Source organism: Biomphalaria glabrata, chromosome 13 (genome assembly GCF_947242115.1).
Source record: "Biomphalaria glabrata chromosome 13, xgBioGlab47.1, whole genome shotgun sequence".
NCBI lineage: Eukaryota > Metazoa > Mollusca > Gastropoda > Planorbidae > Biomphalaria > Biomphalaria glabrata.
In genome coordinates, this window is record NC_074723.1 from 16,095,169 (window position 1) to 16,123,142 (window position 27,974).

At 34.3% G+C, this 27,974-nt stretch overlaps 2 protein-coding genes across 4 annotated transcripts in view; one reads left to right on the forward strand and one right to left on the reverse strand.

The window, feature by feature from the left end:
* Nucleotides 1–27,974, forward strand: part of LOC106074412 (uncharacterized) — a 305,001-nt gene that overhangs the window by 195,757 nt on the left and 81,270 nt on the right. The gene's annotated exons all lie outside the window — the stretch shown is intronic.
* Nucleotides 12,470–15,265, reverse strand: LOC129922427 (uncharacterized). The gene has a single exon (XM_056008430.1). The coding sequence runs from the start codon at nt 15,263–15,265 to the stop codon at nt 12,470–12,472; it is 2,796 nt and encodes a 931-aa protein (XP_055864405.1).

Here is a 27,974-nt window from a genome sequence, read left to right on the forward strand (position 1 = left end):
AAATATTTAAAAAAAAAAAAAAAGCTTACATTAAGTGAAATTGTATCAGTTACGTGATTGTGCTCACAATTGACCATAGACATTGTCCATAAATCTGTGCGACTAGAATTATATTTACCAATTGTTTTTGTTTAGCTTTTAGCTTTCCTAATGTGCTATCATCCATAACTTGTCTGGACCAGTTGTGAAAGGGAAGAAGTGGGTATCTCGGTGAATGTTTACATGATCGTTTTAATTAAATGCTTAAAAAAAATTGTTCACCCAGGGCTCAAGAGTCCTCAATGGGACTAATTCAACTTATAGTACCACATCTGTCAAGTACGATTTCTTTCCCTTGTTCAAGAAACCAAACAAAATAATTAATTACCAATTGTTAATTAAGTAATTGGTTACATTTTTAAAAATTGATTCTTGTGTTGTCAGGTAAAAGTGCAAAATTTCAGCTTGATCCAAGATTGGGTGTGGGAGAAATAACATGTACAAACTTTTTACTACACAGACAGACAGACAGACGCTGAACAGGGATGCTACGCCATAGGCTAAATGCCACTAAACATGGATGGGATCTACTAAAACAAAACCTCGAAATCGATGTATCAACTTTCAGCATGTCAGAGACACCATTATTGAGTACACAATTTATTTATATCAAATACAATAATAGCATAGGTTTAAGATGTAATCAGATGTCTTGTCATCACCAGTAGCTGAATGACTTTATATTTGTCGCCAGCCGGAAGCGAACCCTAGACAACGTAATATAATTTGAGAAATCTCAATTTGAGGTTTCATTTAAAATAATTAAAATTATTCAATAAGAAATTGTCCTTTATGGCGGGAAAAAAACAACAACAACTATACATTGCTGGCATTTTGGTTTGATCCGGTGTACAAAAAGTGCTGATAAACTTTGTTTTTCAAAAGGTACATGAACAATGCCGTGCACTTTCTAGCAATGTTGAGCCACATAGTCTCAGCCCTTCCCTCTATAGCACGGAATAATATCAATATGGCGGAAGTAATAAAAAAGACTTATAAGGAAAAAAAATGTGGGATAAACTTTCGGTAATTTAAGACCTCCATGCGAATATCAACATCTACGCATGGATACATTAGTATAACTGTTTTTTTTTTAGAAGGAGTTGGTTAAAAATGAATAAAATGTAATAAATGTATAGAAGGAGTTGTAACATTCAAATTAATTAAAAATCCTTTTTTTTTTTTTTAGAAACAAACAAAGATTATATAAAGGGGAATAGCCCCGCCGTAAATTCTATTTACCAATAATGTACAAGTTATTTCCCTTATTTGACATCAAGCAAAATAATGAAGGATTAGTTTCCCTTGTTGCTATTTAATAAAAATAATGAATAACCAGTAATTAATAGTATAATTGGTAACTTTTTAAAATGTATTAATTCATGTCTTGTCAATGTTATTAAATAATTGTGTGAAGTTTTAGCTTGATCATTGGGTGTGAGAGAAATAACGTGCACTCACCTTTTACCCAGACAGACAGAGTTAATATAATCTTTGTCAAAAAGTAGGTCCACTATCTAGACCGTGGTACAAGTGTAATGATACATTTTGAAAACAGTTCTTCAGTCACACGTCCACTAGATTATGTAACGGTATAAGCTTGGCTTATCTCTGTGTCCTACTCCCCACACCTAGAGACCATTGTAGACTAACTAGAGAGTTTATCTGGTACTAAGTCCGGTCTGATGTCCTGTCAAGAAGAAGGATTACACGGGACTTAAGCTTGAGTGGTCAGCTTGACAAGAAGGCTACTCTAGTGGCATGACAGATGGGGGTTTCGGTATATCCACTTGTCCTGGTGACTTGACTCGTTGTTATGTTTCGACATATGTCAAGGCAACCATTAACCTCGCGCTATAGTGAATACACAAAGATATTGACTGATTGGAAATTGAAAGGGGAGCGAGATAAACAAAATCTGGACCCAGTGCTAATGTATGCATGTATGTATGTATATGTGTGTGCATGTGTATATGTATGTATGTATGTATGTATGTATGTATGTATGTATGTATGTATGTATGTATATTTCTATGCATGTATGTATGTATGTATGTATGTTTTGTATGTATGCATGCATGTATGTAGGTGTGTATGTAAGTAGGTATGTATGTAAGTAGGTATGTATGTAAGTAGGTATGTATGTATGTATGCAAGTATGCATGGCCACAGAAAAAGATGACCTTTAAATCATCTGCCCTATAGACCACAAGGTCTGAAAGGGAAACTTTACTACTTCACGTATGTGTAAGCATGTCCTTTAAAGAAATCACAAAATGTTGATAAATCTTAATGAAACTTGACATGAAAGTTCCTTAAATAGTGGCGGTGACTTTGGAATATGTAGGCGCCCTACAACAAGAGAGTTTACTAGATTTAGGCCAATAAGACATCGTGAAACAGATTTAAACTATTTAAACAACATAGATACATTTTTTTTTTATTTAACAAAGCAAAAAAAAAACAAAACAAATTAAAGTAAAAAAAATAATTCTTTTTTTGTTAAATAAATCTTATCTAAGAGAAAGAACTTCGCACTTACAATTATATCTTTTAAAAATGTAGAAGTTATTTCCATTATTCAATTGAAAACAACAAAAAAATTACGATTAATTAATTAAGTAGTTGATTGTTTTCTTGATTCATGTTATATTAGTTACAATACATAATTTTTAAAGTTTAATCTTGATCTAAAAATGGGTGAAGTCTAAGAAATAATGTGTTCCATTGTCTAAGAGGACGAAATCCTACAGATCTAACCTTATCTGTGAAAACTGAAGGATTATCTTCCCTTGTTGGTATCAATCAAAATAATTAATAACCAGAAATTATCCGACTAACCTGTTGTTGTTTTTTAGCGGCCCCCGAAAGGGGAAAAGACGCTATTAGTTTTGTGCGAAATGTCTGTCCGTCTGTCCGTCTGTCGTCCGTCCCGTTTAGATCTCGTAAACTAGAAAAGATATTGAAAATCGGACATAACAATATTTTAGACCATTCAAAGTCCTGATGCAACGGCTACTTTTTTTTTTCTGAAAGCGAAAAATCTAATTTTTAAAATAAGTTATGCAAGCAGTTTTTTTAAGAGAAAAAGCTAATTAGTATGCATTACAAGTTAGACCTAATTTAAAAAGAATAGTAATCTTGTAAATATCATTTTTGTGAATATTTGTTTAATTTTTAGATATTGAGGATTCAAATAAGAGATTGATTGAGCCTTTTTAAAACAATTAAATCAATTATAAGACATCAGTTAGGCCAGTAGAGGCGCGGTGGCTGAGCGGTAAAGCACTTGGCTTCCGAACCGGGGGTCCCGGGTTCGAATCCTGGTGAAGACTGGGATTTTCAACTTCGGAATATTTGGGCGCCTCTGAGTCCACTCAGCTCTAATGAGTACCTGACATTAGTTGGGGAAGAGTAACGGCGGTTGGTCGTTGTGCTGAATACATGACACCCTCGTTAACCGTAGGCCACAAAAACAGATGAACTTTACATCATCTGCCCTATAGACCACAAGGTCTGAAAGGGGAACTAGTTAGGCCAGGTTCACATCTAACTTTACATTCACTTTCACCTATCCTTTGATCTGCTGTACCGTTGGGGCACTACACAAGATCTGTTAACCTTCTTTCTCCATTCTTATCTCTCATTTGTCTTTGATATAATTTCATTCGGATGTTATTTCTGAAAATATTGAAGCCTGCCTGGGTGGACCACTTCGGGGGCCGATTTTGAGTTTGTGTTTCCACACAAACTGTCTTTTGTAACCTTGTTTTAATTGGTTATGTTTCGTCTATGCCAATGAATAATTGTGCAAAGTTTTAACTTGATCCGAGAAGGGAGAGGTAACGTGTAAAAACGTTTTATCAGACTGACTGACAGATAAACAGATAGACAGAGTGAGTTGATACAAGCTTTGTAAAAATCTGAGCAAATCAGGTTAAAAAAACAAAGCTAGTTAGAGCGAAATCCTCGGGTTTCTAACTGTGACCAGCGAATGCGTGAGGGAATACTATACATGTTATACAAATACACACAGAGGCGTAGCTTGGGTGGGGGGTGGAGGGGGAGCATTGGAAAATTCCCCCGGGTATTCACTTGAGGGGGGCCTCAAATGAGTGGGTTTTTTTACGTTAAATATTAAAAATTACGCAGATTGCAGGGGCATCCAAAGAGGTCAAGCAGCCCGGGCTCCAAAATGATGGCAAATTCTTAACTACGCCACTGCAGACACATATTCAATTTTACTGGTGAGCGAGTGAGTGAAAACAGATTCTCGCAAGAACTGGTTACTGTAGTGACCACGGTTAAGTTAAAACTGGGAACGCTAGATATTTAAAAATATAGGATGCTACATATGCTGCGGATGCTTACCCAGATATGATAATTTGTGACAGCCATGCAATATTGTAATGAAAGTGTGATCTCTTTTTCAAAACTAACAGGACGGATAGGGACGTATACTTTGACAGATTCGTGTTGTATACTTTGACAGATTCGTGTTGTATACTTTGACAGATTCGTGTTTCGTTAGGGGAAAATATTATTTCGCGAAATTTTAATTTGATCTGAGAGTGGGAAGTGGAGAGATAAGGTGTATACAATTTGTATCAGACAGATAGTTGGAATAAAAATAAGCTTTGTAAAAACGGAACTGAATAATATATATGACAGACAGACAGACAGACTAACTAGATAGATAGACAGACAGACTAACTAGATAGATAGATAGATGGATGGATGGATGGATGGATGGATGGATGGATGGATGGATGGATAGATGGATAGATAGATAGATAGATAGATAGATAGATAGACAGACAGACAGACAGACAGACAGACAGACAGACAGACAGACACTGTCTACACAAGTCCTATCCATTACTAACAGCGGTTGGTCAACCTCCGTAACGATGCTATTATTCAGAAATTAGCTCAACAGGAACATCAGGTACTAGCGCTGGCCTAGATCTACATGGAAATACAAACTGGACACGGCACAAGATCGGGTCTCTGGACGAGGTATTTTATCACCTCATTTACATAGAGAGTACATCCGGTTGTGATTCAACAGTACGCTCTTCTTGTCTACGATTATACGACTTAGTCTTTTACTTGAGTATCAGATCTTTAAATGTGGAAATAGGAACATTGGGAAAGATAAAGTTGAAAAGGGGGGGGGGAAACCTGAGTTGTCAACACGCTAATATACATAAGTATTTTTTTACAAGCGTTAATATATTTTTTGAAACAACTTTTCGCCAGGATAACTGGTCACAGTAACTTTCATTCTTTATTGTTATCTTTTAAAAGTATTATCCTCCCTAGTAACTAATTGCCATAAGCACCGTAACAGGTTTGTTGACAGATAATATGGGTTTAAGCCTGGGATTAGAAATTGTATTTAAAAAGTAGATTAAAGATTTTTTTGTTTCTTTTTTCAATTCAATGCTAAATTCTCTGTTTATTTTTTATGAATATTTTTTTTAAAGATATAAATATTTATAACTGCTATGGGCAATGCTTCCAGGTCCTTAAAACTCATTGTGTCACTTATTACTAGAGAATCTTTGATCTGAAGTTTAACATAATTGGAAGAAATGGCATGGCCCCCGTTGGCCCGACTACACTAAATACGACAGTTTCCCACCCCCTACCTCTCTTTACAGAAAAAAATATGAACAAGAGTCAGTCGTCCGGTTTGCTGTATACATCTAGATCTAATAGCTTTTTTTTTTACAAAGCTGAAATCAACTCATTCTGTCTGTCTGTCTGTCTGTCTGGTCAAACGTTTGTACACGTTATTTCTCTCCACCCATTCTCGTAACAAGTTGAAATTTTGCACAATTAATCATTGGCGTAGACAGGGACATGATTCTTTTATTTTTAATTAACCAATCAGTCAATTAATTACTGGTAAATTTGTTTGATACCGTCAAGGGAAAGTAATCCTTCAGTATTCATAAATACTTCTAAATATGTAGGATTTGGTGGTCCCTTTCTATAAGTGTGCATATTATTTCTCCCACACCCATTCTCAGATCAGGTTAAAATTTTAAACAATTAATTATTGTAAATAACCAATCACGATTCATTAATAAATTAATTAATCGATTAATTATTGATAATTGATTATTTTGTTTGATATCGATTAAGGGAAATAATTTCTAATTTATTGAGAGATATAGTTGTAAGTACTGAGCACTTCTCCTTAGTTATTTTTTTTTTAAATTTTGTTTTTATTTTATTTTGCAATTTTTTTTTTAGTGTTCCCTGGTCGGCTCCTATCGGCCATGTGCCCAGGTTTCTTCTTGGATACATTTGTTTCGCCACTTACTACAAAGTACAATGACATATAGTTTAAAGATAATATTGATATGAATGAAATAGTCACTACGACGTCTGACTGGGCATTTAGATGCAAGGTCAGTGATATGTCACAATAGTCTGATTTGTATACACGGATTAAAAAACAATAGTCGCTACAACATCAAAATTGGTATTGACCTTTTTGTATACTTGCCTTTTCCCTTTTTTAACTAAAATTTTTTATTTAGCAGGCAATGTGTTTTTCAATTCAGCAGACGACACCCGTTTTTTTTTTTTTTTTTTTTTTGTTAGATACGGTGTGACCAGCGAGTGACAGAGAGAGAGAGAGACAAATAAAAATGAGAGAGAGAGAGAAGGGGTGAGCGCTGAATTAGCAATGAGAACAAGGGAGAAATAGAGTGAAAGTGTGTGCACTGATAAAGCAAAGGGTGAGTAGTGAGAGCGGAAAGAGCGAATAGAGAGAGAGAGAGAGAGAGAGAGCTGAGTGAGACAGAAAGAAAAATAGAGGGATAGAGAGGACGAGAGATGACATTCTGATTTTTGTGCGAGTATTTGAACTTAAAAGATCAGCCAAATGAAATATTTTTTTTTAAATAAGTAAGACTTATCATTGATCCATCAATGTTAGGTACATTCGATCTCCTACATAAATACTCCAACAGCTTAGCCTACAACTACAAATTTTAAATTGAAATAAATGAGAACTCTCGAGTCCGGCACCGGAAACGTATCTCCAAAATCGAAAATGGTCATCTCAGTAGTTTTGAGAATGTTAATCGTTCAGTTAGTAAAGTAGGATCAGTAAACCGTCGGACTAAGAATATCTCAAACTTTTACTGCCGTCTTATTATTAACTGTATACGTCTCAATTTGCTTAGAATTTGAGAACCTCAAATAACAGTAGGAGTAACTTTAATATAATACTGGTTTACAATACAACAGTACTCATTGTAAAACCCTAACCAAACTAGTTTATTTTAGAATGGAGCACATGGTGTCCAATGTGTATCAAATGATCTCATCTATTCGGTCAAGGAATTTAAACATGTGGATGGTGTTGTTATAAAGGTTATCCCTCCCTCCTGCTCCGAAAAACAACATATTGGCCTGTCTGTATCTTTATCTTGGAGCTCAATTCCAATTGTGGCTTTAAAATTGTAAAAATAAAATATATATTTCTAAAAACGACTAAAGGAATTTCAGAAACGGAGTTCAGTTATAAATAATTTGGACTTATATCTTCATAAAGGATAAAAAGGTAAATGTCCATTCTCTTTCATTAAAATTACGTTTGTTTTTTAATTACTGGAAGAATATTACAATAAGCATCGTTTAAGTCGTTGATTGAAGTCAAGGGTTATGACCAAATACCTTCAAAAAAAGGTCAGATTAATAATGAAGATATCAGAGATCTAAAAGTATTGCTCATATTCTTGTTCAACAAATGTGTGTAACAGTTGCTGATAGCCTGGCTCAACAAAGGTCTACAACTGTTGCAACACTGAAACTCATTAGTCATGCACATTAAGTCAAGCGTCAGCAGTGAAACATTATTTTGTATCCATTATCATGACTAACAAAAAAATACACATTTTAAATACATTACTATTACTTCCTGCAAATGTTATGCACTATCCTATTAGCGGTTACAGAGAAGTCGCTGTTAGTTTTTGGGTAGCCTGTCCGTCTGTCACAAACTAGAAAAATATTCAAAATCCGATTATGACCATATTTTATATCTTTCTTTAATTGGGTGCTCGGATAAGTATAATCTTTGAAAATTATGGCAGCCTTTTTTTTCATTTACAAAATTAAAACACCAATTTTTAAACAAAATATTAAACGATTTACTTAGAATGTACTAGGAATTAATGCATGACATATCTTAGCCATAAACAGCATAATCTTCCATATATATAATTCTCTTCATGGTACAACAGTTGGTATAGACAGTAATGGAAATATCACTCTTTTATTTCTGCAAGTCGGATGGACTAGATTACCCCACGTAATTTTTGAGGCGAAAAAGAAAGGGGTGGGGGGTGGGAGAACAAGTAGCATTCATCCGTCACTAAATAGCAGGGCCGGACTTGACCATTGTGGGACTCAATGCGAAACGGATTTCGAGGGACCCAGTTTGGGTTGGGATACGGATAATAAGTGAAAATTAAGAGTTTGTATTATAAAATATACTCGTCTTTGCATTTTATTCATTTTTTTGCTACGCACAGAATTACTTTACGAGCCTTGCGTGTAGCGAAGTCATACAGTATATCATACAATTTCTGTATACTACATAGATCACCCTCAATAGCAAGAATTACCAAATGTTTCATTCTATCTATGAGAATTGTTGACCTCAAGTAATGTATTATTAGTTTGAGGTGCGAGAAGCCACAATTACTTGATAATGACTTTTTTTTTATCTCGCGTAGGATTCGTGTTTTCCATTTTGAATGACGACCCAAAATGACATTTTTTGTCTTTATATTTCAGGAGATTTGTATGCGTTTTCAAAAGATTTTAATAATCTCCGGATATTTCCAGAACTTTTTCGTATATTATGCAATTTCAGGAGATTTCCAGGAGCTCCTGGTAAATCGACAGGAGGCCGCGGGAAATCTGTTATAAGTTATAAAATGGTTTAATATAATAATTTATACACCTAGAACGAGCGCGGGTCCTATGAAAGTAAAGGGCCCACTGCGGTTGCATAGGTTGCAGTGACCTAATGCCGACCCTGAAAAAAAGCGGTCGACTAATTATTTTATACTTATTTTGCATTTGTAAAATTTTTTTTTTGTTTTTATAAATATATAATTTATGTTTGTGTTTTCTGGTTCTTGATACATTTATTAGTAGTTTATGTATCACATGACATTCCAATGTGTGTGTCATAGTGTCCTGACATTCAATGCTTATAGATCTGCGTCTTATTGAACATTTTCAACGCACACCAAAGGTGCCCTATTAATCATGGGCCCTGGTGGAATGAAACCCTTCGCTACATTGTTTATATGGCACTGGGCCTAAGGCCCCTGAGAATATTGACCAAATGGAAGGATGAGAGATAGCCCCGTTGGCTAACCCTCTGTACGAAATTTCCAATCAGCCTTAAAAAAATATCCGACCTTGAGATCTATAGAGCAGGTGATAGAAAGGTTTCAATAGCGATGGTAAACGAGGATGTGATGTGGCCAGCGCAACGACCAATCGCAACCTATGTCGGTTACCCATTAGAGTTAGGTGGACTCAGGGAAGCCTCAATAATACCTAAATCATAACCCCCAGTCTTCAACAAGATTGGAACACGAGACCTCCCTTTTCATGTAGCCATGCGCTTTATCCCTCATTTACCACGCCTCATCCCATCCAGTACATGGTCATTAAATCACATCCATCTTACTGAGTTACGGCTCCTTGAGACGATGCCGAAGTTGTATGCCCTTTAGTAAGTTATTCTGTTAGGACGTTTCGAAACATAAATAGGTCGATAGATTTAGATCTAGTCACTGAGAAAAAGGGAGTGAAGTGATGCTAGATGCCAAGTTGAGCAGTACGAGTGTCTGTCTGTTGCACTGATAAGCGTGTTACACTGTGTTCTAAAGAGTGTATGTGTTTGTGTGTTTCTATGGTGACGGTGAGAAGAAGTTAACGATTGGTTGGTGGCTATGCAGTGTGAATGAGGCAAAAGAAGCGGCATTGTCGTAAGCTGTCTTTGGATAGGCCAGAAGACTTCAGAACTCGTAGTGAAAAAAACGTGTTTTTGTAATGGGTTATATTTGTTTAAAATAACATTTTATATTATTACTAAATTTTACTACACTTTTTTGTGTTTGTCTATATTGTTATAAAAGTCATATATATAGTGCCACCGTGTTATTTTATATGTTATGAATGTGGCTGTGGTTATCAATGTAGGCGTGGTGGTGACATTGGGTTCTTGTTACAAATCACTGAATAATGAAATGACGCTGGGTGTAGCAGACACAATAAGTTTAATATAACACCACATAGTGAATACACCATACAATTCGACCCAGGAGTGGTCAGTATTAATCCAACAGTAATATACGAATATCACAACTTAGTACTTATTCTATAACCAACTACTTTAAACATCTAACTCTACTGCTTATATCTTAAGTGACTCAATACAAGTGCTTGCTACAAGATCTCTATGTGGACTGACTGCCTTTAACTCTCTGGTTCACCTAAGGTCAAAAGTGTTCACCTTAGTGCTACATGGGTTGTGAATAAGATTCACAATATGGAATTAACATACACAATACAGAATTAGGGTTTCTACTCTATGGCACCAACTTTGAGGTGGTGACATTACCTATCACCCCCCTTTTGAAAAAAATTTTGAAGAAATTTTTTTTCAGCTTGACGACATAATTATCCTAAGTAGGATCAATTGGAATTCTTGGGGTCTATGAAATGTACAATTGCAGAGTTCAAATAGAACTACAAACTTGCAATAAAATATATAATATGACAGTGTTACACAAAATATTTGCTGAATCAAAAAAATTCATACAAGGGCAAAATTCTCTAATTCATCATATTCTTGTAAGGCAATTCAAATAATTCTCTGAGTCAAATACTTAACATCCCAAATAATTCTTTACATGTGGTTCTAATATATACATCAATGTTCAAATGTGTTCAATATTTACAAGTCTTTTCATAATAATATGTGCAAAGTGTGACGAAAATTTCAATGACAATCTCCTATGTCACAATGTGAAAAATTAATACAAGTTTTTATTCACAATATCTATTTATAAAAAAATCTTTGACACTATAGAAATGTTAGAAGTCTGGTTGTTTTTTTTTTTAACACCAATAGTACAATATGTACAAATCATGTAGAAAATGTTACAAGTAAGTCTCAATATGTAAGTGATAAGTATAGAAAAATTTAAAATATATGTGTCAAAATTCAAGATCAAATTGATTAATGATCATTGTTACAAATTCAATGTATCTGTTTACTTCAATATGAGGTTTGACATCTCCATAAAAAAAATTGTTGTGCATTAATATTACACAAGTAAATATGTATAATTCAAGTATCAAAATATTTGCTCAAAAGTATGAACATCAAATCAAAATAAATATCTTTCATAGTGCTTGTTGCATGCACCTTATGTTTCAATTAAGTATTTCTCCATATGACAGTTCAAACAATTTGTAGCTAGTAATGGCAAAAGTTTAATGTTACATTGTTTATCAAATAATTATTGTGTACAAAGTTCAAAAAACTCTTTTGTCAAAAAAAATTTAACTGAGAAAATGTGTCAGTTGTGATACAATCTTTGAGTTTACATTAATTTGTTCAAGCATATATATACAAGCATAACATCCTACTAGTTTAGTTGTATTCATTTTAATCTGTTATGAAAAAATGTGTAAGTCCAATTTAAAAGAATAATATCAAGTGTCTCTTTCAGCACTTGAAATATCAAAAAGTTTGTACAACAATCTTCTTGTTTACATCAATGATTGTTACAAAAAATATAGTCCATAAGAATAGTTTGACAAAAATGTTTTCAAAAAATAAAGTGTATGTCAATATTTAATTACACTAATTGACATTGAATAAATAAGTTACATTATGAATCAATCTCCTTTTTTCAATAGTATTGAAAAATGTGACTAAGTTATATAATTGTGATAAATGACATAGTAAAAAAATTCCAATCTTGTTTACAATAGCTGTAGAAAAAAAAATTTGTCAAAGTTGTTCTCAATACAATGAGAAAAAATAATGTTTACATTGCATGGAAAAAATTAAGCAAGGTACTGAATAAGTTGGGAAAAAATTCAATGTTTGTTTACATTGTTGAGTACAAAAATGTTATTCTTGTTGACAAAAGAATGTGGAAAAAAAATTGTTGGTTACAATGTAGTAATCAAATTCCAAAGTTTGTTTACAAATAGAGTTTTTTAAAAAAATGAAGTCTTAGTTCTAGTTCAATGTTTAAAAATAGTACTCAATGTTTACAAAATAATGCTCAATGTTTACAACACGACATCATAGCTGGTTGTAAAAATAATTTTTTACTTTAAGGTGTGAATCTTAAATCTTTGACATTTAGCAATACAAGTTTTGACTAACATGACATAGATCATTATCTAAGTCATTCTGATTATCTTGAATATATCTGGACATAAAATCAGCAATAACATTATCTTTCCCTTTTATTTGTTTTATTTCAAAATGGAAATCAGCTAGGATCATGGTCCATCTTGTAATTCTACTATTAGTATTTGCTTTAACATTTAGAGTGGTTAATGGTTTATGATCTGTAAATATTAGGAAAAATCTGCCTAACAGATGTCTTTTTAGTCGCAGTGTACACCACACTATGGCTAAACATTCTTTTTCTATGGTGCTGTATCTTGTTTCTGCCCTGGATAATCTTCTACTAAGATATTCTATGGGGACCAGATTATTCTTATCATCTCTCTGCATAAGACATGCTCCTATGGCAGTGTCAGATGCATCTGTGTATAATTCAAATACTTTATCTTTACTGGGTATATGTAATCTCTTATCATCATTAAATATTTCTTTGAGTTTATCTACTGCTTCTCTACATTCTTTAGAAGCTGCAATTATTTTCTTATATGTGTCCTTGTTGCTGTTCTTTACTTTTAATAAGTCATAAAGAGGAGATATTAATTGTGTATAGTTACTAATAAATTTCTTGTAAAAATTAAATAATCCTATAATGGCTTGAATGTCTTTTTTAGTTTCTGGTGGTTTAACTTGCATTATTTTATTTAGGTTGCTTCTAGTAGGCCTTATTTGTTTGTTTCCTATTTCATAGCCTAAAAATTCTATTTTAGTTTTCCCTATATGTAGTTTATCAGGGGCTATAGTCAACTTGTTCTCCCTCAGCCTATTTAATACTTGTTTGAGAGTTTTAATGTGATTTTCCCAAGTTTTTGAAAATATGCAGATATCATCCACGTAGAAAACTACATCTTCTATTCCCTCCAGCAACTTGGCCATACATTTTTGGAATGTTGCCGTACTGTTCACCAAGCCAAATGGCATCACATTCCATTGGTACACTCCTACTAGACCTGGCAAATTGCAGCTGAACGCGGCAAACTTTTTGGATCTCTCCTCCATCTCTATTTGCCAGAACCCACGGTTCAAATCACAAGTGGTAAATATTTCTGAGCTTCCTATTTTTTCTATCAACTGTTCTGGTAGAGGTAGTGGTTCTGCATCAATCACTGTTTTGCTATTCAATTCTCTAAAATCACAGCACACACGTAGAGTGTTATCTTTCTTTTTGACTATTACTATTGGGGACACATATTCACTTTGTTCATCTACCCTTCTGATTGTTCCATCCTTCAGTAACTTATTTAATTCTTCTTTAACTTTGTCACAGTATGCTGTTGGTATTGTATAGTTTTTTTTCTTTATTGCAGAATAGTCTTTCAATCTGATTTTATGCTGAATTATGCTTGTCCTCCCTAGTTGATTTGTAATCACATCCTTGTACTCTCTCAATACATTTTCTACTTGCTCTTCATTTGCTGCTGGTGTTTCAATATGTTGTGATACAGCACAGGCATGAAGAAAAAAATTTAGTTCGCTATCTGTCTCATCTTCAAATATCTCACATTCTTCCGCATCATTGCCTTGTACTACCATAGCATGTTCTCTTCTGGGGCTACCTTTCAGTTTGTTGACATGTAATTTCCTCACTATTCCATTCATCTCAACTTCATATGTTACGTTTCCTACTTTCTTTTCAATAGTATATGGACCATCATAAAATTCTTCCTCATCTCGCATTTTTACGTAAACTGTATCTCCTTCTTCAAATTCTCTTAACACTCTATTTTTGTTTTTAATGTCTCTGTGTTTCTTTGTGCTTCTTTTAATATTCTCTTGTGCCGTTTTGACCGCATATGTTAACTGATTTTTGTTCTTCACTATAAGTGGGAAATCTTCTTCTTTAATCTCAAGCATGTTTTGTTTCCATAAATGTAATGGTCCTCTCATTTTTCTGTTATGTACTAATTCATATGGAGAGAAACCTGTTGATTCGTTCTTGGCTTCACGGTACGCAAACAATATATATGGTAGCATCTCATCCCAGTTGTTTGGGTTTTCCATACATACTTTGTCCAACATAATCTTCATAGATTTATTCCAACGTTCTACAATACTGTTCGCTTGTGCATGGTAAACTGTACTAAAGACTTGATTGACTTCTGTTAACTTTGTGAATGCAGCTGTTAGGGCCGCTTTAAACTGAGTTCCGTTATCACTGACAATGGTTCTAGGAAAGCCTATCATGGTAAATAATAGTAATAACGTCTGACATATCGTACTTGCATCAATGTGTTTTAATGGGAAAGCTTCAGGCCAGCGTGTGGCAAAATCCATGAATGATAATATGTATCTATTTCCTTTAGCTGTTACAGTTGGAAGTTCAGCTATATCCATGGCTAGTTTTTCGAATGGTGTCTCTACTGTATCTGTTTCTTGTAGAGGTGCTTTGTGTTTCCCTGTGATTGGATTTCTTCTTATGCACTGTACACAACTCTTAGTATATGCCTTCACTTCTTGCTCCATCTTAGGCCAGAAACAGTTGTGTCTTATTTTTTCTAGTGTTCTTGTGTAAGCCATATGTCCAGCCAAGGGACTGTCATGACATGTTTCAATGATGCTTTTTCTCAATTGCTGAGGTATTACTATTTGTAGCACTTCATTTCCATTTCTTATTTTCTTATGCTTTATAGCTACTCCATTTATTTTGCTGTATGGTCCTTCAGTTCTGTTGCATAAATTCTTGCATATGTTCGAAATTGTTGGATCATTTTGCTGCATCTCAATTAATTCATCTTTGTTGACATTCATGTTTGGAATTATGGCCATAAAAGATTTGTCTTTCTTGTCATTTTTTATTTTTGATGTGTTCTCCGTTTGACACTCTATATGTACAGTATCTTTGTTTGAAATATACTGTTTGCCTTTATTTCTTTCACTGGTCACTTCACTTGTGTCAGTGTTTCTGCTTTCCTTATCTAATTTAGCTTGAGCTCTTGTTGTTACTGCAGCTACTTCTATATTTTCTTGATTTACACTATTAGCCCATTTTACTAAGGCTTCTTCTGATAGTTCAACTATATTCTCTATGTTCCCTATAATTAGTTCTTCAGCTGGGTTGTTCATTACTATGGCTTTGTATTGACCAGTGAACCATGGTGATTCAATGAAAACTAATGCTGTTTCACATACTTCCCATAAGTCTTTATTTGCATAAGTCAGTGTGACCTTGTCTTCTAGTATCTGTTCAGGTTTTACTAGTGATTTCTTTACAATGATTGAGGTGCAGCCGCTGTCACGTAATGCATATACCTTAATGCCATCCACATAGGCAGGATACACTTTTAATTTGGCTACCTTTGTCTGTATATATGCTGCTGTTTCATATTCTATTGGTGTTTCAGTTGCTACAGCTGCTATATTTTGTCTGGTATGATTGTTATTGTGGTAAGTATGTTGTCTATCTTGAAATTGATCTCTTCTAGACATTCTGTTGTTTTGCCATCTTCTGTTTGTTTGATGTGATCTACTGTTAGTTGGACTGTAGCTTTGCCATGTTCTTCTGTTATATTGTTGTTGATAGGATCTATTATAGTTAGGACTGAAGCTCTGGAAAGTTCTGTTATCTCTTCCATATCTATGGTTTCTATTTACATGTTGTTGTTTTTCTGATGCCATTCTCTTTCTGCACTCTGCTTTGGTGTGACCCAATATGCCACAGAAAAAACATTGTATGCTCTTGGCATATTTAAATTTATTTGTAGTTCTTGGATGGTTTTCTGTCACTGTTGCAGCTACATTGTATAATTCCCTTTTGTCAATGGTGATGTTTGGGTGGGAGTCCTTGTATGTTGTTAAGTTTGATATCAATTCAGCTTCATTTTTTATTTTTCTCTCCTTCAGGAATGAGAATGCTGCATCTGTAACATTTATTAACACGTTTTCAATGAGAAAAAAATCTAAGATCTGTTTGGGGTCATCTAAGTTGCAGTTTGCGAGTTGTAGCCACTTTGTCATGTTCTGGCGCATGTCATGTATTGTTCTTTTTAAATCTGCATTCTTGGCTAGTTTTATTTCCCTAAAAAGTTTTCGATAGTGCTCCTCCGTTTTGCCAAAATGTTCAATTAGTCTTTGTTTTACTGTGTTGTAGTCTTTTCTTTGCTCCATAGTTAGTGTGTCGATGATGTTTAGTGGTTCACCTCTTAGGTTAGCTAGAAGTTGTTGAGCCATTTGTGCACTATTCATATTTGCTGTTTGACAGATGTATTCAAATTGAATAATGAAATTTTCCAATGTGTCTTCTTTTGGGTCAAAGTTCCTAAATTTGCTATGATACTGATGATGAGATGAAGTTTGACTTGCTGAATTGTCTTTATTTTCTTTTGCTAGCTTGGCCATTTTTTCTTCATGTTCTTTTAATTTTATTTCATGCTGGCGTTCTTTTTCTTTCTCTACGTTTTCTTGTTCTTTCTCTCTCAGTCTTCTTTCATGTAGCCTCTCTTCCCGTTGCTTGTCTTTTTCTACTCTAATTCTATCTATTTCAATTTTAATGAATGCAGCTCTATCATCTTCTTTTAACTTTAGTTTATCCACTATCTCTATTAGTTTTTCATACTCAGCCATTTTCAAAGATTCAAATTAGTAATATAGTTAATTAATAGATATGTGTACACTAGGTAGTTGTAAATGAATATTGTACGATAAATAATTATTATAGCTCAAATAGTAATTGCAGGTAATAGTAGATATATATTTTGTGCGAAACAATTGAGGTTATGAGGTATCTTAAGTTATTCTTGGTACTTTGTCTAGTTCGTAATGTAATACTTTACTGATCAATTATATGATTATGTATTTCTAGTATCTCCCCTTGCAATGTAAAAGTTTATTGCAACAAGTAATTCACAATTATGTGAGCCTTATTAGTCTGATAAATAGTGATCAATGTATCAATAGTATCAAAATAGTTCAATGTGCTCAAAGTATATATTATATACAATCAATCTTGTCACAATCTCAAATCAAAATATATCCCATAGTGTATCAAGTGTGTAGTGTAGTGTTGATAATAATAAAAAATAGGTTGAAATAAGAAGTAAAATAAATATATATATTAATAAGTAATTAGACAAACATAAATACACTATAGATACTAAACAGTCTGCTTTAAAGAGACATTACAAGATAGTAGAAATAGTAGACAAAAGAATTACAATGAGAAATAACTATGACGCAAAAGAAAATTCAACAGATGTAAACAAGACAATATCAATACAAGAGTTTAACAATATGATAGATACTTAACGAAATACAAACTTGACTAATACAGCTATACGATCAAGTATTTACTTTATCTAAAGAGTCCCTACCAATACCTGGATGCTTACTTGAAAAAAATATAAATGCTCAGACTCAATAGATAATTAAATTTAGTCCCTAAAGTCAAATGTATATATAAATACAAATGTAAACAATGAAAAAAAATTGTGGTGTAGTTCAAGAGAACTAATCAATACTGATAATATTAAGGGTAATTAAAGTTACTTCCCTTAAATATTCACTTGATGCTTGACTTGTACATAAAGTTCCGGTGATGCTCCACATAAAATATGTCCACAGTACAGTTCATAAGTAATCCACTTGCTAAATCCGCAGCACAACGGTACAGTTCATAAGTAATTCACTTGCTAAATCCACAGCACAATGGTACAGTTCATAAGTAATCCACTTGTTAAATTCACAGTACAATGGTACAGCTCATAAGTAATCCACTTGTTAAATCCACAGTACAATGTTACAGTTCATAAGTAATCCAATAAATAATTCATGTGCTTGATAGGTAATGTACAGTTGCTGAAACAAATACAAATAACTAAAAATGACCATAAGTAGTGACGACAAGAGAGGTCTAAGAGTGAGGGCGCTCTCTTATTAAATGTGCTGTTAGACAGCGACAATATGAGTGTGTCATTAGAATTATGACGAGCACTCGATGTAGATGATTCTTGAATATGTCAGCTACTTCGACTGACCATATATCAGCTGTCTTCAAACGATGACTTGAATGACTTGTAGTACTAGATTTTCACCCACACCGGTTGTAGTATCACGGTTGTCTAGTTTCACCCACACAGGCTGTAGTATCCAGGTTGTCTCAGCATATAATGTTTGATCTCTTTCGCTTAGGATGTTAAAAAGTAACTTTGAACAATGCTGTGCTCCTAAAGCTATCTCAACTGGTGTAAAAAAAAGTACAACCACATAAATCAGGCTTCCAGATAAATGACACTTAGGACAGTAGTCAACTGGAAAAGTTGAAAATACAGCTCAGACAGGAACAGTTCAAATTGTTCATTTCATCACAGATGAAAAAATAGCTTGCTAATGGTAACTGTGTCATGGCAGGTCAACATGACATGTAGTAGTAGCTCTAGATACCAAGTGTGTAGTCAAAAAAATTTAATAAATTCTGGATTAGTTGCAATTCATGTAAAGTTCAATCTTGAAGTACAAGTTAAAATAGTAGGCACCGTTAACTTTCAATTTCAGCTCTGTTTTCTGTTAGAGTGTTAGACTAGCTGAAGATAATAATAATGTCACTCTTGGATCACGTGAATCTCACTAGAAAAATTGTGTGTTGGTCTCAATAAATGTAGATCTAGGTCATCTCTATAATGTTGAATGTGTCGCTGAACGACCAAATGAGAAAAATAGTAGAGTCTGTAATAATCAGGTTTTAGCTTTCTTGCTCGTTGAGTGGCATCATGATTTGTGTAAAAAAATATTTTAGAGTTACTTTTTCCTGTGTTTACTAAATAGTTCACTTGCCAACTTAAAAATATCCGTATAAATGTTACTGTAAGTAACTGTAGTATTAAAATACTTCTGACAGCAATAGAAAAAAAATTCTTGACTTGTTCCTCTGGTGCTCATAAATCCTTTAAGTTAGCAGTTCTGACTTCTGACATCATAAAATATCGTTTGCTGACACTTCTGACACTATAATTGCTGTTTGCTGACACTTCTGACACCAAAAATGCCACCGTGTTATTTTATATGTTATGAATGTGGCTGTGGTTATCAATGTAGGCGTGGTGGTGACATTGGGTTCTTGTTACAAATCACTGAATAATGAAATGACGCTGGGTGTAGCAGACACAATAAGTTTAATATAACACCACATAGTGAATACACCATACAATTCGACCCAGGAGTGGTCAGTATTAATCCAACAGTAATATACGAATATCACAACTTAGTACTTATTCTATAACCAACTACTTTAAACATCTAACTCTACTGCTTATATCTTAAGTGACTCAATACAAGTGCTTGCTACAAGATCTCTATGTGGACTGACTGCCTTTAACTCTCTGGTTCACCTAAGGTCAAAAGTGTTCACCTTAGTGCTACATGGGTTGTGAATAAGATTCACAATATGGAATTAACATACACAATACAGAATTAGGGTTTCTACTCTATGGCACCAACTTTGAGGTGGTGACATATAGTTTTGCTCACCAAGAAGTTATTCAAGTTATCTCAAGTTTTACACGTTGAAATATAATACGCATACAGAGCTTTAGTTGTCTACTAGCAGTATGGTGCTACAATTTACAAATCAACGAACTTGAAAAACACACTGTTGCTGACAACTCGTCAAACTTAACAAAGAAAAGTTATGAAAATGTTATGTACCATTAAGCTCAGGACACTGGGTGGTCTCCATGTCTCTTGTGGCTATTCATTTATTAATCATACCACAATAGCTCTGTACATCTAGACATTACATTGACAAACAACTTCTTGAAATATAGATATATGGTCCTTTAAATAACGCGATAGTTCTTTTAAAACCAATGTTGGATCTAGACCTAGATCTAGCTCTCTAGTCAAATTTTTGTTTAAACTTAAAAACTTATAATACTCAAACTAGGGTTTCCAACGAACTAGTAATTCTTTTCTAAGCGATAAACATGAATTGTTAAATTTCAAGGAAAATCATCACATACATGTATGAGATCAGTCACTGCACCCACTCCACCCAGTTTCCAGGTTCCATAAAGCTCTAACTTGAATTGAAAAAACATAGGTATATACTGTATGCTTTTCATACCTACTACTAACCAGAATCAGACCAGCACGCTAACGATCTATTCGAGTAACACACGTCCTCAAAAGAAAAAAATAATCTCACAACAAAAATAAAACAAACACATACGTATCTTATACACCCCTTCTCCTGACACAGAACTTAGAAAATACGAAAACACAAATTGATAGAATACTTAGAAAAACACAAATCTATTCAAAAATTTAATGATCCATATGTTAGGACAAATTCGTACAAGTGCTCCTCCTTCTTCCCTACTGTCTTTAGAACATTTAACGAGTTGTCTGAATCAGGGAAATCAATGACAAAGCAGAGATAAGTCTCTAACTGATAAGCACAACTAGTTGAACATATGGATACGCGTAAAACATAATTATCTTCTTTTTAGACGTAACGCTTGTAATTTATAAAATGATAAATCGACTAAAATTTCATTTTGTACAGTGCAAATTTCATGATTATATCGTATTCAGTGCGCTATAGTCAAATCTCTTTGCGGACCAATGTAATGTAGGGGGTATCTGGGAGAAGATTTCTCGCTGCCTTTAGATCAGCGGCGCGGTGGCTGAGCGGTAAATCCCGGGGATTCGAATCCTGGTGAAGGCTGTGATTGTAATTTCGGGATCTTTGGGTGCTCTGAGTGATTGGTCATTGTGCTGACCACATGACACCCTCGTTAACCGTGGGCCACAGAAACATATGACCTTTACATCATCTGTTCTATAGATCACAGGGTTTACTTTACTTTTTTTTAGGCGATCAGAAAACAAATTCATCTCGATTCATGTTTCGAACACAATTAAAATGTTTACATTGCAATGGAATCAAATAAAACAATTGCCCAATCACGTGTCACCATTTCAATGATTCACTTATGGACAAGAAGCAAAGAAATAGGGCGCCATTGCACTTAGTAGCGTGACAACAATCTATACTTTCTATACCATCACCTTTTCCCTATGCTGATCACTTTATACTTGACTATGAGATTTGAGCTGTGTACAGATCTAGATTCAGATGTAGATATAGCTATAGGTTTAGAAATTATTGGCCTCGTACGTGTGCACATTTTTATATCTTTGCAGTTTCTTCTATTTCGCTTTTTTTTACAAAGCTTATATCAACTCACTTTGTCTGTCTGTTTGTCTGTCTGTCTAGCTGGTAAATAGTTTGTACACGTTTTTTCTCCCACACCTAATGCTCGGATCAAGCTGAAATTTCGGACAATTATTTCTTTTACCTGGCAATAGAAAAATAAATAAAAAAAACAGATAGTTAATTAACCATTAGAAATACATTAACGATATTGTACTTGACTGAAAGGGTGGTAGAAGCTGAGTTAATCCCCTTTATACGTCGCCACTTTAAAGTAAGTATAAAACAAACAATAGATAACTATACATCTTCTATTTTCATGCACACCTCATCAGCAGAGTGGTTACAATGTCAACTTGAGAAGGCTTAAGTCATGGGTTCGGTGTCAGGTCGTTCCTTTTTTTTTTTTTAATAAATGCATTTCCAAAAGATTACGGTAACATTCACCTAGATATCCCTCCCCTCTCCCCCACTCTAACTGGATCATAGCGTAGTGAGAGAGCTAAAAGTATGAAGTAGTGCTAGACTGGAACAATTGGTACATTTTTCTAATCGCACAGATTTATTGTTGTTGGTCTAGATCTAATACAAGCTTTATCTTAATGACATGACTGATCTCAACAAATAGATACAACTACACTGTGTATTATTATTTTTTATTTTTTTTTAAGTATTTTTAATATTTTTCTTTGTTTTTTGTTTTGTTTTGTTTTGTTTTGTTTTGTTTGCCGTAACATGTTGCTAGAACACTGTCAAGGATAGAATTAGTAAACATTTTGAAGTTTTTGTGTACCATTTTTTCATCAAACTTTTCCAGTTTCTCAAACCGAAGAATAATTCAAAATTACAATTTGCCATTATCCAATATGTTGAATTAGCAAAAGAGATTTTTTTTCTCACAGAGTAGATTAAGAAATGTATTTCTTCTCGCTTAGACAAAAGTTGCATGTCAGATCAACTACACTAATGATCTAGCCAGATGTTGTAGATATGTGACCGCAAGTGCAGCCAAGCGAAACTAATATGCCAAGTGACTGAACACAATGTTTTCTGACCTTCAGATAGTACTTTTACTTTTAGACAGTAGTACTTAAACTAAAAAATACAATATTTGTGTTTTGTTATGTATCATAGTTTTTTTTTCCACTTGTATATCACCCAAACAGACATGAGATCTAGGTAACAGGGTTCAGAATGCTACGTATTATTGACATTGGGGTGATTTATGAGAGACTATTTTTTTTACATCCAATTAGAATGCAATATTGAGAAACACAAATTCAACTATATTTTAAAATTACAAACTAAAGCTTATATCAACTCACTCTGTCAGACTGGTAAAAATGTTCACATGTTATTTCACCTACAACCATTCTCGATAGGCCTACTAGGCACAATTATTCATTGGCATAAACACGACATGAATCAATAAACAAGAAAAATATTACGAGTACTGTTTTAAAAAGACAATATCTCCTTCATACAATTTATAGTGCAAATGTTTTTCTTTTAATAATTTATAATAATAATAATTATAGCCTTTATATAGCGCTATTTTCATGCCTATAGCATGCTCAGAGCGCTATGGTCCAATCTCGTCTGTGTCGAACCTCGAGCCCCCTTCATGGGTAGGCAAGCCAAGCCAAGTTCAAGCGTACTTAGCCTCTCGACCAAGCTTCCCACCATTTATGAATGTTTGGTAAAAAAAAAACAATAGAACATTTTAGCACCCCCCACCCATCCGAGAAAGAATCCTGGTTAAACGAATAGAGATCTACTACACTCTATAATAACGATATAACAACGATAGGCCTTTAGATCTATGATGAGACTTAGAATGGATGGCTGCCTGGTCGTGCGGTTTGCGCGCCGGTCTGTTGTTCGGATTTATCGATGGTCGAGGGTTCAAATCCTGCCCGCTCCCATCCCCCGTCGTCCTGCGGGAGGTTTGGACTAGGAAGTAAACTATCTTCAACTCTGAAGGAACATCCGAAACATGTCAAACATTTTACAATAAGACGATGCGCAAAATTGTCGTGAACATTAACACAGAATTGTATTCGACTCTAGAATCAATCAAGCCTTACATTCGGAAATTCCCGAACGCAATAGTCCTTTCAAGAACGTGACCGTCCTATCAAAAACTGATGTAGGACCAAGAGAATTAACTAGCCACCATTAATCTAATTCTCTTTTGACATGAAACATTAGAACTTTGTGTGTCCAACGAGCTAGTCATTCTTTTCTCAGCGATATACATCAACTGATAAATAAATTTAAAAAATCGTTAGAGCCGTTTTTTTGAGAACGGCGTCCAGGTTCCTACCTCCAGCTTCCAGGTTTCATGAAAATCTGACTTTATAAACATAACCAACTAGTCAATTACTTACTGGTTATTAATTATTTTGTTTGATATCAGCAGGGAAATAAATCCTATCGTATTCGCAGTAACGTCTAAATAAGGGTTTCGTCCCCTTAGATAAGTGAACACGTTATTTCTCCCACATCCTCCCACATCCTCCCACATCCTCCCACATTCTCGGATCTAGTTTAAACTTTAAGCAATTATTTATTTGACCTAAACAAAACATGAAGGAATTATAAAAATTTACAAGTCAATTAATTATTGCTAATTTTTTATATATCGAACAAAGGCAATATTCTCTGCATTATTCAGAGATATAATTATAGCTTTGCTTTTGAAAAAATGATTTTTTTTGTTACCTTGTTAGTATTTATAAAACTGAAATCTAGATACAAACCATCACTACAGAATATATAATAAGGCGTACAGAAATAGACACTAGGAGAACTACTATTAACTATTTCAGAATATAAAACATAGGTCCGCGACTTACAGGAACAATATACAGCCAACCTCTACAATTACAATATCTCTCATATGCAGATGACATTGCCTTATTGGGTAAAGACACCTCTGAAATGTCTAGAGCTTTCACAGAACAGGAAGAAGCACCTCGACCAGCAGAACATTTTGTTCATGATGAGATACACTTCAAATCCTGTTCACTCATTACGACATCGAAACTCTATATGATATCATTTTGTTCAGACAAAAACCTTGCCTTAGCTAGCCATGAAGATAATAGAAAAATATGTTAAATACTAAATACACGTAGTTATTAATGATGCCATTTTTAACTTTCCTAATTCTTTTGTGTTTCTGATGTCCGCGTGTAAGTTGACTTTTATTCTCGCGCAATTTCAAAGACTATAATTTCTTTGCCAGCTAAAGTTCCACGTACGGTATAAATTGTCTTCTGTCTCCCCTGGCAGTAATTGTATGTTCTCAGAAATGTCCATTGTCACTCTGTGATTTTTTTATTCATTTGAGATACAGACACAAAGAGTTACTGATTTTTTACTAGCACTTGGACGGATTGCTCAGAACAGAGTTAGTTGTTATCTCAATCCAAACATCTGACTCAAGAGGTGGAATCGTCTTACATGTAATTACTGCTTTCTTAAGACAAAAACACCATAGAAAGTGGGGTCAAGGAAATTTTATCAATTCTTCTAACGTGAATTGTAACTTTCAGAACACAGTCACTCATTTAAAAAAAAGATTCTATATAGAATAGAAGGTGTGGTGGATGAATGGTAAAGTGCTTGACTCCCGAGCCGGAGTTTGAATTTAGTTCGAATCCTGGTGAAAACTTGGATTTTTTATTTCGGAATTTTTTTGGCGCCTTGACTACATTTAACTCTAAAGCCTCTAAAGCCTCTAGTGCCTACCTGACATTAGTTGTGGAAAAGTAAATGCGGTTGGTCGTTTTCCTGGCCACACGACACCCACGTTAACCGTAGGCCACATTAACAGATGCAACAGATGAGGGGACTTCGCTTTCTATTTACTATATATATATATATTTACTATAGGAAATTGTTGTGACAAAATAAACCAAACCAAAGATGATAAATTCAACTTTTGTGCTGTCAGTAGAATAAATGATGCTACAAACAGAGGAAGAAGGAACATTTGGCTCGGCATTACTAAAAAGTTTTTAAAAAATGAATTAAAAACAATGACAATCGACACGTCCTTTAATCTGTCACCGGATACACCCGAAAAACTAGCTATTTATAGATTCTTCTCCTTAGATGAGAATCTCTATCACACCTGTTGCGCAATAAGAGAACAAAGATTCACTGAGTACTCGCGCTAAACAGTGATGAAATAATAAGATAGACATCTAGATGGTATACACACAGAAAGATGAACATTTGTGGTTCTTTCCCTTCACTCCACACCCTAACGGCAATCATTTTGTGCTGTAAATATCTTCTCCGGCTCAGAGATCTCCTGTCAGAGAGCCAACCAACGCTGAATGGTAACGTAGTGGGAATTGGTGTATTATGAAACTCTGGTAAATGTTCAGGCAAACAATAGGGCTAATGTCTGTAGGGCCGGCACCTAATGGGCCAGTGTGGGCAGCTACTTCTTGGTTCACTCGTAATGTCAGGCATGTGCTATACAAATAAGGTGTCCCTTGCCTCACTTTTATTCACTTTTAGTCTTTACAGAATTACTAACCTTACTCATTTTTTGTATAAATAGTAATAGTTTATAAGGATACATTAGAGATTTGTATGTATGATAGAAACACTAGAAAGAAAACAAAGTGTGTGTGTGTTTTTTTTACTTAGTGACTATCCAGATCGCTGTTACAAGGTTATAGAAGCACCATTGACAGGGGTGTATCTAGTAACTACATTGACTTGTATTTGTGTGCTTAAGATGTCTTTGATGCTAGTAGCTTATGAAAGAAGTCTCTGCTCATTGAAATTTAAAAAAAAAAAAAAGGCTAACACTTGAACACTTTGTTGGTAATGACTTCTACAAGAACTTGATTAAAAAATAATAAAAAACATGTCATCGAAGAGTTCGTTGATGTAGAATGTTCTTATAGCCTATACAGCAGCAAATACTATACAAGTTCAGAAAGTAACATTGGACGTGTTATTCTTGACTATTCTAGTATATATTAAATAGTTTCAAAAGCTGTCAGTCAATCTTTCCCTTTAAAATATGTAAGTCTGCACTTGTACAGTAAATGTTTTTGCCTACATTCATAAAACAAAAATACGTAAACCGAGGCATGCATGAGTTAAATTTTTAATGCGCTATCAAACTAGACACATTTTAAGGACATGGACCAGTGCATGGACATCTTAAGGCAGTGGGCCGATTTGTTGGTAATTTGAGGGCCGATTTTTCTTTTACCCAAAGTTGTAAAATACTTGAAGATTCTATCTAATTTTTTTATTTGATAGCGCGAATGAAAAAGAGACACCGGAAGAGAAAGTGAGTGAAGAGAAGGGATAGTGAACAAAGAGATAGAGAACTAGAGCAGGAAAGAGAAGAAATAAAATAAAAGAGATTCAAAGAAATGCGAATAAAGAAGGAGAAAAAGAGAAGTAGGAATCGTGTGTGTGTGTGTGTGTGGATATAACACAGAGAGAAAGAGTTAATCAAAGAGGAAAAAAGAAAGAGAACGAGAGAATGAAATAAAGGAGAGAAATAAAGAAAGAAAATTAGAGAAGAAACGAACGGAGGGTATAGCAGTATTCTCCGTGAACATGTAACGTTACAAACTGCCCTTGAAATACGTCAATAAAACATCTTAATCAATCCTCAAGAGTATCTGTGACTTCAGTGGCTGGCTTCATATACTTCGCTAGGTTCACTAATAAAGAAGTACAAAGAAATTATATGATCTATTATTTATAACTAAATTTCTAAAGGTAATTACCTATTTTTAAATATGAAAGTCATGCAGACAAAACTCAGCATTAATCCTAAGTAATTAGTTCCATGGCTTCGACTGGAATGAGAGTTTTTGTTTTAAGTAACCTTCACAGGAGAAAAAAATAAAATAAAAATACGCAAATAGGGTAACAGAAAAAAAAGCCAATCTAGAATTTGCCAAAGAATCGATCAGCCAAATCCAAATCTCCGAAAACAAATTCAAACCAAAGTAAAAAAAAAAGGTCTGGTCGTCTGAAGAGTAAATTAGAATTTGCTTCTTTTTAACGCCGGGCTGTGTGAATAATTGATGGAGTGTCCACCTCTGGTCTTCTAATGGTCATCTGTTTCAGTCGAAGTCTATAAAGTAGCCCAAAACAACGGTTATCAGTGTTGACCGGCGTCATCACTTGATGGTAGGCTGCGCTCTCCAGGGGCGTGTTAGGAAAGAAAAAGTAAAATTTTAAAACAAAATCACATCCATTTATTAGCGCATTATGTATACCAACAGCATTAGCGTTAGTGTATATACTACGTTTAGCTCA

Excerpts from the sequence above, each read along its gene's own strand:
- LOC129922427 (XM_056008430.1), bottom strand. The coding sequence starts at position 15,265 with ATGAATGTCAACAAAGATGAATTAATTGAGATGCAGCAAAATGATCCA.